Here is a 15573-nt window from a genome sequence, read left to right as displayed (position 1 = left end):
CTAGTGTACTGGGGCTACAGAAACCTAGCTGTGCCCTTAAAATGCAGGTTAGACTATCACTTCAAGCCAAGAGTTGTCGAAATCTCCTCCTCCTGCCTCCCTCTTCCTCCTCCTCCTCTTCCTCCTCCTCTTCTTCCTCCTCCTCTTCTTCCTTTTCCTCTTTCTTCTTCTTGATTTTCCAGAGAAGTTCTCTTCTCTTCACTTGGTCAGCCCTGCCCTTCAGGTCTCACAGCCCAGCAACTTAATCCCCAGAGTAAACAGGAGCTGGGCGGGGCAACCTACTCCCGCTTCAGCTGCTGTGGAGGAGCTAGCATGGCCCACAGTGAGCAGACACTGGGGCTGTGATCCAAAGCCAGAGCTGAGGTCAGGAGGTCTTGGAGAGGGGTCACTCTCTGTCTGCTGTGGGGTCTCTGTCCAGCAGGGCAGCGGGGAGGGGATCACACCTCTCCACGTAGAAAGAGATCAGGAGAAAAGGCGCGTACACGAGCCTACCTGGGCATTCCTCGTTGCTGCAGATCCACAGGCTGTTTCTGCAGATGCTGTTGGACAAAAGAGCATGCTCCGGTCATTGGTTCTGCCAGGAGGGCACCTAATGAAATTAACACTCATCACAGATAACACGCCCTCCCCAGAGAAAGGATACAGGAGAAGAGAAGGGAACCAGTACCAGAGCAGTCTTTACAGGGTTAAAGTGGTACAGGACATGACTTTGGCCACAACAGGTCCTTGGAGACCTCATAAAGGCGAAGAAACTAAGAGAGGAAAAGGAAACCTAGGGCATCCAGTGGCCCTGAAGATCTGCTCTGATGCTCAGACGTCCTGTTCCTCTCCCCGTGTACTACAGGTGGGGGAAGGGAGCAAAGCCCCGGTGAAATAGATGAGCCACCTGGAGGGAGGACCATAGTGAGGGGAGGGAGGACTCCTGAGGCTTAGCAGGCACAAGAGCAGAGGTTCTCAACTTTCCCAGTGCTGCGACCCTTTAATACAGTTTCTTACGTTATGGTGACCTCCAACCGTAAAATAATTTTCACTGCTGCTTCCTGTGATTTTGCTACTGTTATGAATCGTAATGTAGGTATCTGATGTGCAACCACCACAGGGGCTGTGGCCCACAGGCTGAGAAGAGCTGCACTAGAGGCTGCAAACCGGAAAGGACTGGAGATGGAATGAGGAGCTATTCCCCCAGTGTGCAGGGACAGGTGAGCTGGTTAGAAGTGATGGTGCGGAGATATTCTTGAAGAGATGCTTGAACTAACCACGGATGGGTGCTCAGGCTAGACCCACCTAGGTGCCATAGAACACAGACCAAGGAGCCCTGCTAGGGGATTCTGCTTGCTACTACCCAGCAGACAAAAGATTTAAGGAGAGAGAGAGGCGTGATGCCTCATGTCCTGCAGCCTCTTGGCAGAGGACAAGTGTCATTTACTAACCGGTCATTTGGAAAGACAGCTAGAGTTGTCAGCTATAAGGAAAAGACGCGCCCTCTGATTTCTCTCTAGGCATAATGTTTGCATGCCACCATTGCCTTTAACACCTGCTCACATCCCCCTGCCAACTCCCCACCCCCTACTCTCAACCCAGGACAGCTCCTGGTCCACAGGCTATTGACCCCTCCTGTCTCAGGTTCCCTCCCCCATCCCCTGGATAGACCAGACTGTGTAATGCCAAGATTACCAAGTGTTGCAGTCCTGAGAGAGGGAGGTGCCAGGAGGGTACCGCTTCCCAGCGTGCACACAAGAACAGTTGGAGCTCTGCACACAGTGGTCTTCTTCCAGAAGCTCTCCATCTGTTCCAAGGGCATCAAGACAAAGATCTCAGCCTGGTCATGATCACCATTTATCTCTCAATTCTAGAACACCGTAGGCAACCAGAGGCTTAGTGCTTCTTCTGGAAAACTCTCAGACAATGCACTCTAGTGTTTACTCTCGACACTTATGGAATATGAGGGAGGGAGATACCGATTCTCATTCTACTGAAGAAAAAATTGGTCCCAGAGCTTGCTCAGGGTTGGACAGTGGAAAAGCCCATGAGTCTAGGTGGAGGCTTCTCAGAGGAATCTCGAAGAACTTACCTGACACCATGTGTGTACGCTGAGTTATTTATTTCCATACCCTAGGGGTTTGAATTGAATCAGTAGTTTGTTCAACATTATCCAGGAGAGAAGTCATGAGCCTCAGGACTTCCTAACCCGTATAACTGAATACAGCTCACGGCCGTCACTCGTTGTCCTGGACATACAATTTCTAACGAAAAGCCCTTTTCAGCTGAGTACACATGGCAACTCCAGAACATATTTTATAAGACCTTTCTCCCAGACTGGCATCCTGAACCCTAACTGAGAAAACAAAACCACATCTCAGATTAGGCCAGGAGCTCCCTGAACAGGGTCAGCACTGGGACCAAGACAGTTCCCTAGACACAGTGCTTTCTGAGAACAGTACAATAGGAAAAACATAAATTCAAAATAAAGGCCAGTTCAATCCTAGGCTCTCGGTACAAAGACTTTAAAAAAGCTAAATAAAAGACCTCTGATTTCAGCCATGAGGGAAAAACACAAGTGGCCTTCATCTCTTTTCCCAAAGCCCAGGACTCTGGCAGAGCCTCAGGTTTGTAGATGAAGAGGGACGTTCATTACCAGGGCAGGCACAGCCGTCTACACATTTCTGCTCACACACTTCATTGATAGGCAGGCTCTGGCAGGTTCTGGTGCAAGGAGACACACACTCCTTATACTCCATGCCAGCCGGGCATGCCGGGCCTGAAAGACAAATCAAAGGAGTCTCCCAAAGCTGTGTACCAGTGCAGCAGCTTCCAAACCACACTGCAAACGTGGCCAGGCTGGCACTCTGACTGTCCACTCTGTCTAGAGGATCCCGGGGGGCCATCTCCAACCCAGCAGTCCGTGGTCCCTCTGCAGCCGGCACCTCCCTGAAAGAGGATCTTCTGTTTTTGCAAGGTCCCAGCTAAGACTCACTGCAGTGCCCAGTCCAGACCCTGCCTCGCGGCTATCTGTTCTCCATTCTCCATGAAGAAAGCTTGGCTGTCGTTTGTCTCTAGGTGTTCTGACCTCTTTATCTAAAACTTTCTCAGGGTAATGCCAAATTCTGGGCTGGAAAAAAATGGCTTCTAGGGACCAGCAAGAAACTATCATTTCCCCCTCTTGGAGCCTCTCTTCCTTGTGATATTGGCTCCAACCAGATGCTACCTCACCCCCAGCTCAAGGTACATTCTATCCATGGCCACTTTGGTGATACTCACTTACTTCCACTGGTTTTTGTTTTGTTTTGTTTTGTTTTTGTTTTTGTTTTTAACCAGGCTGCCTTTAAGCCTTACTGCCTAACCACATCTCTGTTCACCACACGGAGAACACAGATAGATCCTCACGAGCAAAGCCTGCCTCTCCTGAAACAATTGCCCCCAACTGCTTCTTTAAGAACATCTGTCAGACATCTTCTCCACCCTACCTTCAAAGGTCTAAAAAGACAGCCACTCCCTATTCAGAGGAGAAGGCAGGTCTAACCCCCGCCTTCCCACACCCCCATAGCAGAGATGGCAGGCCCTGATGGCAAAACTGTTTGTCACACAGTGAAACTCAAATGTGCGGTGTCAGTATCAGCCAGGCGCTCTGCCTCCTCCAGTCCACATTATCTGACTAATTATAGCCAACCAGCTGCCCATCAAGGGGCTTTTGATCAGTGTAGTGAGAGAGATGGTTTTTGCAAGGTGACCAGAAGTCTTTATTTAATCATGGTGATTTGGAGATAGTGACAATGACTATGGACCCAGTGAGATTTAGAGATGCCCAAATGGCTATTACAAGGCAGGATTGACAGAACAGAACACACTGTGCCTGGAGGCCGGAAGGATGAGTTAATAAAAGGGAAGGTTTAATGAAGCCTTTCTGGTCTCAGGGGCCACCACACACACAGCGTAGATCACCTGACACTTCTAACTCAGAAACATTGTAAAGACAAACACTGAGACCTAACTGTCTGCTGGGTTGAAGCAGAGAAAACTGTGGTAAGCCAGGGAATGGATTTCCTGAGGGAGTCATGGGTACCAAGAAGGATGTGACATGGGACAGAGGTAGGGACAGGTACTTGAAAGGCTTGCTCATCTTCCACACAGTCCATGAGGGAAGGGACTCCCCTACAGGTCAGTGCTGAGAGGACTAGGTGACAGAGGGCAGGAGCCATTCAGGCTGGGTAGACACTGGCTGATGGCACCAGTGGGAAGCGCACATCACGACAGGACTCCAAAGCACCCTGAGCACCACCACCCCAAGACAAGCAGCCTGTTCAAGCACAGGGGAAACCAGAGACTTACGACAGGCACTGTGGTCAGTCCAGTGGTACAGCACCATCCCTTCCTGGGCGCAGGTTCGGGCATACTCAAGAAGAACTGGGCATGCGCACTCTGGCCCCGTGAAGCATGTACACAAAGTCTTCTCACAGAGAGCCACAAAGGGCTCGGGATCCACCAGAGGGTGGCAGCGGGCAAACACCCATGCAGTCTTCAGTAGCTGGCACTGCTCCCACATGGCCTGTAGGGGAAAAGGCTCCTCAGCATGGCCCAAGGGTGGTCCCTAGCTCAGCCGCCGTGCTCACTTACTGTCCCTCTGAGGACGGCACTAAGGGAAACTGAGGTTGTCCCTTCAGGATCTAGCAAGTGGGGAAACTGAGGTTGTCCCTTCAGGATCTAGCAAGTGCTTACGTTCAGACAGAGGAAAGACACCACATGCTTTTGAGGAGACCAAAACTGAGGTCATGTGTACAAGACAGGGCTTAGAAACGGACAGCCTGAGCTCTGTGAGAAGCTGCGTCCTACCTGAGAGAAAGGCAGAGAGAGGTACACACTGAGCTCGGGCTTGGACCGTGACGCTTCAGATTCCAGCAATGAAGGCAGTCACTCTTCTGCCCGGCCCTGGCCACCTGCCTTCTCTGATCTTAGTATTCTTCATTACCAAACAAAGGGTCCAGCAGAAGGAGGCTTGTTTTATGCCGTAGAATTTCCTAGACCTCGCTCCCATAGATTTAAGACAGTTGACTGGGGATGGGGCTTAGGAATATGCCTTCTGACACATTTCCCCAGAAGGCTGCTGGAACCAATAAATAAGATTAATTCCCATCAGCAATAACATATTAACTGCTTACTAAATATCTCAAGAGGTGCTGTGCCAGAAAGGGTCTATTTTGGGTTTTGCCCTCTGTTGATACTCTCAACCTAATTACACAAGACAGGTTTGGAACCGTGGATCCTTTCTTCTGTGATTCATTAGTATAAACATGCCTGCATGTTTTACTTACAAGCACCTCTTCAGTCTGGGTTTTAATGATTCCAAAAGCCTGTTGCTGGTTGTTTCCTGTTTCTTGTCGTTTTTTTTTTTTTTCACTGTAACTGTCTCTGTAGCTGAGGTACCTCTATCCATGGATGCCATGCTCTAAATGGGAAGCTTTTGACTCTTAGGGACACATAGACCAGCAGTGTATATCAGTAATGTCTTCAACTTGATACAACACACGCAATGCTTATGGATAAAACCAGTTTGCTTCATGCATAATTTCTTTCATTCATATGCCTGTCTCCTACTGGAGGTCAGCAGCTAGTGAAAGGACTTACAACCTTTGGCTAGATAGAAAAGAACCCGAGAGTAGCTATATATTATGAAAAGGACTGAGCCATGGGTGGTAAACTGGACCCAATCAGTGTTTGCAAACAGGGTAGTAGAAAAAGAGGAAGTAATACTGCTTTGTTTTGAGAAGAGATTGAGAGAAAGCCCATGTTTGTGGAGAGCAGGGAGCCAGGCCCAAGACCCTCTGCTTTGTAGCACCACAGGAATCCCAGAGATAAGTGATAGCTAACCTGCGTGCCACCATTCTCAAGATTCTCCCTGACACTAGGGACCCTCTGTGGTCCTAGAAACTCAATGTCCTGCTCACAGTAGCCCTCTGCTAGGTCTGTGCATCTTAGCTGATCTGGCCTATCTGATCTTACAGTCAGAATCAGGCTAGTAGAATATAGCATCACATCTGTGGCATGACCACAGTGGGCTCATTGTGCATCTTGGAAAAGCAGCTGCCCCTTGGCATGGGCAAACTTGCCAGTGGACTGAGGGGAATCAGCCAGCCACACCACCAACACATACCATGTCCCTCCGTAGCTCCATCTTCCTCAATATCCTCCCATTGAGTTGATGTCTCTGTGGCCACGCTCTGGTCGTGGAAACTTAGACTAATAATTAGTATGCCTGGCAGTACCTTTGAATGAATAGGGATGATAGTTTTACTGCTACTTCATAGGTTATAGAGATGCCACAGTGCCTGCTACCAAATAAGTCATCGTGAATGGCTTGGGGGATGCTCAGGCCAGTTGGGTCTCAGCTACAGTGTCCTTCCATTAGCCATCTTGGATATTCTGCCCAAGGAGAAATAGGTTTCCAAAGCTGGTAACCAGAAAGAGTGACGGGGGCTGGTTGGCCTGCCCTGGCCTCACCCGAACTTCCACGGCCTGAATTCAAGTTCAGCCGCATTCAAATGCTGTTGCGTGAACTTCAGCTTGCTGCCCCGCCCCTTCCTCTGTGTGAAAAGGGGAGGATGGTCAAAGCTCCCACTGTAAGTCTGCAGTGAGCCGCAGTGAGCATCGAATAGAATCACACACGTCAAAGACGAGTCCCAAGAGGTCGTGGAGATATCATCACCTATCCCTTCTGCTGTTCCTCTCCTCCGCAAGGACAAGCAGGTCTCTAGAATATCAGGACAGTCTTGTCCTCTTTCCCATCTCTATCTCCCAGGGGCCAAATTGGGATAATGGTCACCATGGCAACATTATCACTTCTCTGGTATCTTGGTTGCTCCCTGGAAGCTGAGGCAGTTTTCATGGATTTCTTATTGGGGAAGGTCATGATCCTCCCAGATAAGGTATTCAGGAGGCAAGTCGAAGGGCAGGGAAGAAGGCTGAGGCCGGAGGCTCTTGCTTTCTGCAACACTGCCCATAAAAACACCACCCAGAGAACAGAGTCCTGCTCTTGCTGGGGGCAGCTGCAAGTGTCCAGCTGCTCAGGTTCCCGCCTACCTGATTTCCCACCCACAGAACTAGAAAGAAGAAAACAAAACACCTGAAAGTCACAAGACCATGAGAATCTACTGCTCCCCCACCCCCGACCCCAGGGTTCTCAGACAAGAGCAATTGCTGTGTCCTCGTGTGACCAGCTCTTGGCACAGTAAGGAAGAGCGAGAAATTTTCCCCATGCAGAACACAGTATCATCATCTAAAGAATGAGGCGGCAGTTCAGGTATCCTCTCTGCTGGGAGTCCTGGCAGAGCAAGGCCAGCCTGGCTCATCCCCCATTGGCCCAGGTCAGTCCCTTCCAAAGGGAAAATGGGAACAAGACTCTAGCATATTTCCTGGGAGGTCCCTGGAAGTGTTAAATGGTTTGTAGAAGGCCACGGGCCACAGCAAGACCCGTGCTTTCAGGTTATTTCACTGCTGGGTGGGAGTGCTATTTCTGAAGAAGCTGCCTTCTTAGAACAAACCCTTCAGTCCCTACCACAGTCACCTGAAATCTAGCTTCAGTTTCTCCTTCCACAAAAAACAAAAAGAAGTCTAGGCTTTCATCTTCTCCTCCAAGCTTCCTCTGGTCACCCCTCGACCTCAGCCTGGTCCACAGTCTGGTTGCTAGGCAGACCTGTCAACATCTGCCCAGTGCCTCCACATGACCTGCTCTGACCCCATAGCAGTACCAGGGGCATGTTTACCACACAGTCTTAGCTGCTTCCAGGCCTAACTTAGCCCAACCAAGCCATCCAAAGTCCTGAGGTGACATAGAATGAAGTCCAAGGTGGATTCAATACCTGTGCTTCCAGACTCCCAGCAGACACTGTTAGTTTTACAGATAATGCTACAATAATCACTGTACAAGCACTGGGTGGGTGGCCTCTAGGTCTGCAACATACAGACGCCACTGGATATAAAAGGCAAACTATGCCCCATTCTGATTTAAAGGGTACCATTTTAGCTCAGTGGGAAAGCAAAGAGGCTGGGCCCTCCATGACTGGACCTCAGTCTTCTCCTCTTGTCCCATCCCCAACCCAGGCATTACTGACGCCTTCTTGAGAACACCCTAATGTTTTCTTTCTTTCATTGACATGTCTACTATGCCCAGGTGCTGTGTCTAGTGCAATGAATGCAAAAGAAAACACATGGGTCTATTCCGGCACTGACAGAGCCTGAGGGGAGGGAGAGCCTCACCTCTCCACCTGTCTGCATTTCCTCTCTGAAGCCTTCTGTGCCTTGGTCCAGGAGCCAGCTCTCCAGGAAGGCTTTCACCACAGTTCCTCCTCCCTCATCCCCCTCTAGGCACACCGCTCTTGAACTGCAATTACCCGTTCCTCTGCCCTTCTCTCTACACGTTCCAAGAACAGGAGCCACACTCTTGGGGTGTAAATGCTGGGTTAATCCTAGCAGTAATGAATACGGGCATAAGTCACCTCCAGTGTCTCAGGTGTTCCACAGGCCAGTTTACAAGCAGGCTGGGGTTGCCTTCTCAGTGACGCAGCCCTATTGTAGCTGGAGGAAACCTGCAACTGAGACAACAGGGAAAACATCCCAAAGCCAGGCATAATCTGAGCTGGGTCTGGATGCTGAGTAAAGACTTAAGGGCAAGCCAGACAGTGGCTTTAATCCCAGCACTGGAGAGGCAGAGGAGGAAGAAGCAGGTGGATCTCCTCGAGGTCAAAACTTGCCTGGTCTATAGGGCAAGTTCCAGGACAGGCAGAGCTATACAGAAAAACCCTGTCTCAAAAAACCAACCAACCAAGCAAACAAACAAAAATGACAAGAGGGGACATACTAGACAAAGTTTTGTCTCCAGCCTAGCGTCCTAACCTGCTGGGAGGTGGAAGAACCTTTAGGTAGTGGGAACTGGTGAAAGGAAGTCAGGTCACTGAGGATGTGCCTACAAAGGGGAGACAGCATCCCAGCCCCCACCCCTTTGCTTCCTGGCCACCATGAAGCAAACACCCTCCCTAGCCACACACTCCCACTGTGATGCACTTTTACAGGCCTGTGTTGATGGGACCAAATGACCATAAAACTCTAAAACCACGAATGAAAGTAAGTGTTCTGCTTATCAAATTGACTTCCTTGGGTATTCTGTGCTTATCAAATTGACTTCCTTGGGTATTCTGTTCCGGCAATGCCGAGCTAAGCCACTGGGGGTTATCTCTATGTACCCTACCTTCTGTGGGCATGTGTGAAGTCAAGAAAATTGGTGAACCCGGATCAACAGGCCAGAAGAGTCTAACTGGAGGCCTGAGCCAGTCATCTCTGGCTTCTGTCGACCCTCCCAGTCAGAGGCTGCCGACCTGGAGACGCTCAGCCAGAATGTTCCACACAGCTGCTCTGCTTCAACAGAAAGTTCACATAAAATACAAACCCTGTCCTTCTTCTGCGACTGAGACCCTCTTCTAACCTGTGTAAATGAAGTCATTTCAAAAACCCTGTGTCTCTTTCACAAAATGGATCTTCAGAGACTTGTGGGGCAAGTGGAACTATGTCACCAAAGACTGGGAAGGTCAAGTGGGTTCAGAAACCCAATACTCTCAGACGTGAGGATGGTAGGAGATTCACCTACTCCCAACCAGAGCTCCTGTCCTGGGGCATGTGACCACAACCCCCAAGGGAAAATTGTAATCTCTAGTCACACAGCGCAAAGTTCTCCATGCCAATGAGGTATCTAGATGGGCCGGCCTGGAGGGTTTAGCCAGTAAGCTTTTCTTCCCAGACATTCCTTGCTGTAAAAGATATTTAATCTCTGGTCCACCCCAAGTAAGTAAGCCGTACACACCCATTTTCCATGATGAACAATAAATAAACAGTATGGACAAGCAAGGACTGTCTCTTTCATCAAGAACCACCATGGGGGAAGCCTTTGCCGTACAGAGCCACGCTGCCTAAGTCTCTCGTAGAAGGCCCCTCTGCAGTCCCTTACATACTCACTGCTAAGCTAAGCTAAACTACGATTAGATGCCTGAGAATTTGGGAGCTCCTGCCTCTTCGGCCTCAGCCTGCCTTGTTTCTCACAGTGGCTGGGGTCCCCATCTTAGGCTGTGTTCTTTCTCCCCTGAATGGTGCATCAGCACTTACTGCAAGCCAATTACCTGCGCTCTGCGTTTTGTCTGCCCAAGCAGAGTTCACACACCCCACCCCGGCGAGACAGAACATGGAACTGCACAGAGACTGACAGACACTTTCAAAGGACACAATATCTCCTTCAAGGGAAAAGAATATATCCATCCTTTCAGATTTGGGATAAGAATACATAAAGTAAAAAGAAAATGTACTAGGTAGTCCCAGTATGGTGGCACATGCCTGCATTTCAAATTCTTGAGAGGCTGGGGCAGAAAGACAAGAAGTTGGAGGCCCGTCTCTTCTACATAGCACAATCTTGTGTCAGAAAAATAAACAGGGCTGAGGCAATGGCTCGGTGAGTAACGTGCTGGCTGTGCAGGCATGAGACCTGAGCTTGAATCCCCAGGCACTGTAGCATGCATCTATGAGGCCAGGGCTGCTACAGCCAGATGGGAGGCAGTGACAAGAAAAACCTGAAAGCTTGCAGGCCAGTTACCTTAGTGTTCACAGTGCCCAACAAGAAAGAGACCCTGCCCCAAACAAGCACAAGGCAAATACTGGCACCTGAGGTTACCCTTGACCTTCACAAGTGAATGTACATGCATATATACACATACATGCACATACATACATGAATATATGTAGTGGGATATTTTCCCACTACATTTATACAAAGCTCGGTGATTGGGCTGTATGAGACTAGGCGGAGTGAGGAGTCAGCAGGAGAGAAGGAGGAGGAGCTAGGAGGAAGGAGAGAGATGTAGGAGCCATGGAGAACCACGGGTCCAGGACGGTCCTGGGTAACGGTTTATATCTTAAGTTTAGATATTGGGAAACAACTCTAATTGTATGGGCATCTTGTTAATTGAGCATTTCTAATTATATAAAGCCTTTGGATAATCTTTAAGCACTAGAGTCTCATTTCTACCGGGTACCACGTAGATGGTGGGTATTGATTGGGGTTTAGCTAAGCATTGTGGAGACAACGTGGTAGGTGGCAGGGCCGGTGCTTTTGGCCGGCATGAGCTGCAGTCAGAGTTGAGCAGGGGCGGGAGCACGCTGCCGATCTTGGCCTCAGGCCTTGTCTAGTCGGGATCACGGAGGCTCCCGTAACAACAAGCCAGATTGGGTGCTGCCATTTTAAATATTAACTTTAATATATATATATATATATATATATATATATATATATATATATATACGCATATACATGCATATACATGCACATGCATGCACATACATATACATATATATATGTCTGGGGATGTCACCCAATGATGGAGCACATGCCTAGCATACATGAGGCTCTGAGTTTAATGCCTATTACTGTCAAAAAATAAACATTTTTTAAAGAATCCATACATAGGCTAATGAAACAAGCAGGCGAAAGAGCACAAATGGCTGATAAGTGCTTTTAAAGCGTTCAGCATCCTCAGTTATCAGGGAAAAGCACACAGAAACTAACCTGAGATTCTTTCTTACCCCTTACGTCACAATGGCTGTCATCAAAATGAAAGGTAACAGCAGTATTGGTGCGTATCAGGGAAAGAGGGATGCCTGTTCAGTGCCGACAGGAATGTAAGCTAACGCAGCGATTACGGAAGTCAGTGTGAGGCTTTCCAAAAAATGACAATAGAACCTCTCCATATGACACAGCTGTGCCACTTCAAGTCACAAACCCAGTGGACTCTGTATCCTACCACAGAGGTCCCTGTATGCACTGCTGAGTTATTCACAATAGCAAGGAAATAGAACTGGTCTAGATGTCCATAAACAGATGAACGAGTAATAAAATGTGGTAATCACATAATAGAAATATACTGTAAAGAATTAGCTGTAAATCAGGAAAACTGATGGATCTGGAAAGAATTACACACACAAACACATACATGTGTGTATATATATTTGTGTGTATACACACACATGCATACACATGTACACACACACACACACACATACACACGTGTATCTGCTCCTGTAATGCCAGGGTCTTATGCTTCTACCTCTCCCTCCACTGCTGTCTAGTGAAAAAGAAAAATCTGGCTTAAGAGAAATGAGCTGGATCCTCATACTTGAGTTTCCTTAAGCAAGGCATCAAGGAAGATTCATAAGCCTGAGAAGCAATGCGTCTCTTTTTTGTTCTGTGTTTGTTTGTCTGTTTGTTTGAATGTTCTTTCTAGACAGAGTTTCTATATGTAACATTGGCTGTCCTAGAACTCACTCTGTAGACCAGGCAGGGCTCGAACTCAGAGATCTGTGTGTCTCTGCCTCTCAAGTGCTGGGGTTACATATGTGTACCACCACAACCCAGCAAATTCTATTATTTCTTAAATTAATTGATTAATGTTAATAATATCCCAGTTTTAATGCCTAATATATCAAATATCAAGAACTATAAGCAACCTGATACTGAGCAGGGATGGGGCCCTGTACCAGCGATGCGATGACCAGGCTTGAGGCCGGGCTGTGAGGAGCCCTGTACCAGTGGTGCGATGACCAGGCTTGAGGCCAGGCTATACTCTAAAGCCTGGTCACTTGCCAACAAACCACAGGTTATAGTGAGTCAGGAATTCCATGGTCACGGGTTCAGCCAAAACTTTAAAATATCTGGGGTAGGTGGTGGTATCCAAACTGAACATGTACCTACTGTTTCCTTCTTTTGCTTTTTGTTATTCTTTCAAAATAGTCTGACACTTATCTACATAGATAGCATTTACGATGAATCGAGTATAATAACCTGCAATCATTTAAAGTATGAGGGTCAAGCTCAGTGGATAAGGGCACTTGCTGCACAAACCTGATGACTGGAGTTTGATTCCCAGGACCCCACATTAAGGTAGAAGAAGAGACTGACTCTGCACATAAACACACACACACACACACACACACACACTCATACAATTTAAAAATAAATAATATACACAATCATCTTTTTAAAGTAACACAGTAATAATTTTTCAATAAAATTAAGTAGACAAGAGGGTATGGACAGGTCATAACTAACTGGCATACCATTTATGTAAGAGATCTGGGCATCAAAGTGTAGACGACAGTACAATAAACGTGAGGGTTCTAGAAGCATGGATGGGCTAGAAGGCCAACTCCATCACAGTCAAAGCATGTGACTTAAAGAAACTTATCTCAGTTTTCCACATGTCTCAGCTGTAGGACAAGACTCGGCACAGCCCAGTGTCCTCTCCCCCTTCTTAGGTAGGACTCTCAACTTTCAGTTTCCACTTGGGCATGGCTCCTGAGTACAAAGATTCCATGTTCTGCCCGTCTGAGGCCAGGAGCAGTTACTGTATTAGGCTATACAGGCCCAGGAGGACAGAGGAAGGTGCCCTGTACCTTCCAGCAAAGTTCCCTGAAGAGGCCTCCTTTCTTGTCCCTTCTCCTGCTGCTGGCGTGTAACTGTGGTGCCGGGCGTTTGAATGGCCTCTTTTGCTATGAGCTACAAGTTCAATCCTGAAGTCAACAAAAGAGTGAGACAGAAGGACCCTGGATTCTAACATCGCAGAGGATTCTGGCCTGGCCCTGAACATCCTGTCCTGAGCTGCCCTGAGAGAGAAACACACTAACTACAAGCCATTGTTGTCACATATGCCTGCCACTCATGGGTGGACCTACATAGGTAACAATCCTAACCTCAGAAAGTTGCTACAAAACAAGATTAAATGAGCATGTGGGGAGACAGCTTGCAAGTGCTCTCCGCTGGTACCACTTGCCGGCTGTCTGCAAAGGCTTCACTTTGGCTCTCTGCTAAACCATTCTGGCAGGGACACAAAATAAAGGTCAGCTAATTTGCACTTCCAGCATCTCCTGGCTCCAGTGCCTGGCACCAGCTACTTCTGTCTTGTTTCATCTCCTGTCGGTGGTGCCAGAAGCTGGCAGAGAACTGCAGCCCTGACTCCATCAATCCACAACTTCACCCTCCTGCAGACCCAATTGTGGCCCGTCTTAATCCCATTTTCAGTTCATCAGAGGAGGCCAGGCCTCTTCCCTGGGGATGTTAGGCCTTATCCAGGAGAAGGGAGAGAAAGCAGGAGTATCTCCCGGGGGGGGGGGGGGGGTGCAGGCAAGGCAGGAGAAAAAGCAGAGGTCTGCAGCTATGCTACTGTCTCTTCTCAAACAGCTGACAAAGGAGAAGCGGGTAGGGGAGGAGATGAACATTCCTAGGCCTAGAGTGCATGAAGAAAGGAGGGCGAAATGTATGAAGTGCCAGTTGTTTGCTGGGCCCTGATACTTCCAGCCCCAGAGTGGGCGTAGGGAGACCTTCTGTGAGGCCACCCCCCTGGAGGAAGTGTGGAGGCCCCTAGAGCCTGAACTGGTCTAAAGCAGTAGGTTCAAGAATCTACCCAGGGCAGAGGATAGTTTCCCATCAGTCAGCCAGCAGGGACGGATGGGGTGAACAAGATAACTGAGTCTATAACTTCTGGCGGCCCCAAGGCTCCTATCCACATTCATAGCTTCTGACTCATAGTCAAGATTCAGATCTTCATCCTGATTCATACCAATCCCACCAAATGGATGGGGTTTGTGGAGGTTCCTTTTCTTAAGCTAGCTGGATGGGATGCCCATGATACACAGGACAACTGTATATAACCTAGTACAGACGCCCATGTCCACAGAGGCCTCCCTAAGCTCTTTCCCATTCAGCCCTGGCCTCTTGGGGGCATATATAGTTCTCCAGAATCAGAACAAGACTCTGGCAGCTCGAAGAAGAGTCAGACATTGTCCACGTAAGAAACGTAAGTCTAACCTCAAACGACTTCAAATTCCATGTTCCAACACAGTCACCGTTTCACCACACTGCTATTATAGTAACAGAACAAAGCAAAGCCACACATTGAGGTACTATTCAAAGCTGTCGGTGGAAACATTCCGTAGGTGGTCTAAAGCAAGTGAGGAAATCTCTGCTGTAGGCTGCAGGCTCTGCTGTAGCCTTTTGGTTGGTGGAGCCTGGTGGTCTGCTAAGTGACTACATTCCAAAAGGTTTTATCTGTCAATCACAAGGATGTAAGAGGTGGGCAAGACATAGCTGTTTAGAGGCCCGAAGATAGCCCAAGATAAAATGCAGTCGGGCTCTGGACCTAAAACATTCCAAGCCCTCCATGATCACCGAAGTCCTAATCGCCCCATCAGCCTTGCAGAAGGGTCATTGGCAGGTGTGGCTTCCCTCTAGAGACTTTCATTCACAGTATTATTCCCTGGGGTGCAGTTCAGAACTTACCCAAGCTCTTGGATAAATAGCCCAGCCTGGATCAGTCCCTCTCACAACAAGAAAAATTACCAGCTCTGTGCCAGGAATCAAATCACCTGAGCTGCCTGTCACTTACCACCTGTCAAGCAACTTGTCACCTACCGACCCCCACACACCGCTGTTCTCCTTCCTGATGGGTTAAGCTCTCTTGTGTGCCTGGTCTTCGGATCTCTACCTTGTAAGCC

At 48.4% G+C, this 15573-nt stretch overlaps 1 protein-coding gene across 1 annotated transcript in view; it reads right to left on the bottom strand.

Moving 5' to 3' along the window:
- Vwf (von Willebrand factor) overlaps positions 1-15573 on the bottom strand; it is a 132930-nt gene that overhangs the window by 91867 nt on the left and 25490 nt on the right. The window contains exons 7-10 of the mRNA XM_034512425.2: positions 4327-4543; positions 2636-2758; positions 1675-1786; positions 493-539 (exon numbers count right to left, since the gene is read on the bottom strand). Of these exons, the coding sequence (XP_034368316.1) occupies positions 493-539; positions 1675-1786; positions 2636-2758; positions 4327-4543 (499 nt within the window). The remainder of the gene's footprint in view (positions 1-492; positions 540-1674; positions 1787-2635; positions 2759-4326; positions 4544-15573) is intronic.

The sequence above is a fragment of the Arvicanthis niloticus genome, chromosome 9 (genome assembly GCF_011762505.2).
Source record: "Arvicanthis niloticus isolate mArvNil1 chromosome 9, mArvNil1.pat.X, whole genome shotgun sequence".
NCBI lineage: Eukaryota > Metazoa > Chordata > Mammalia > Rodentia > Muridae > Arvicanthis > Arvicanthis niloticus.
This window is presented reverse-complemented; position numbering and strand designations above follow the sequence as displayed.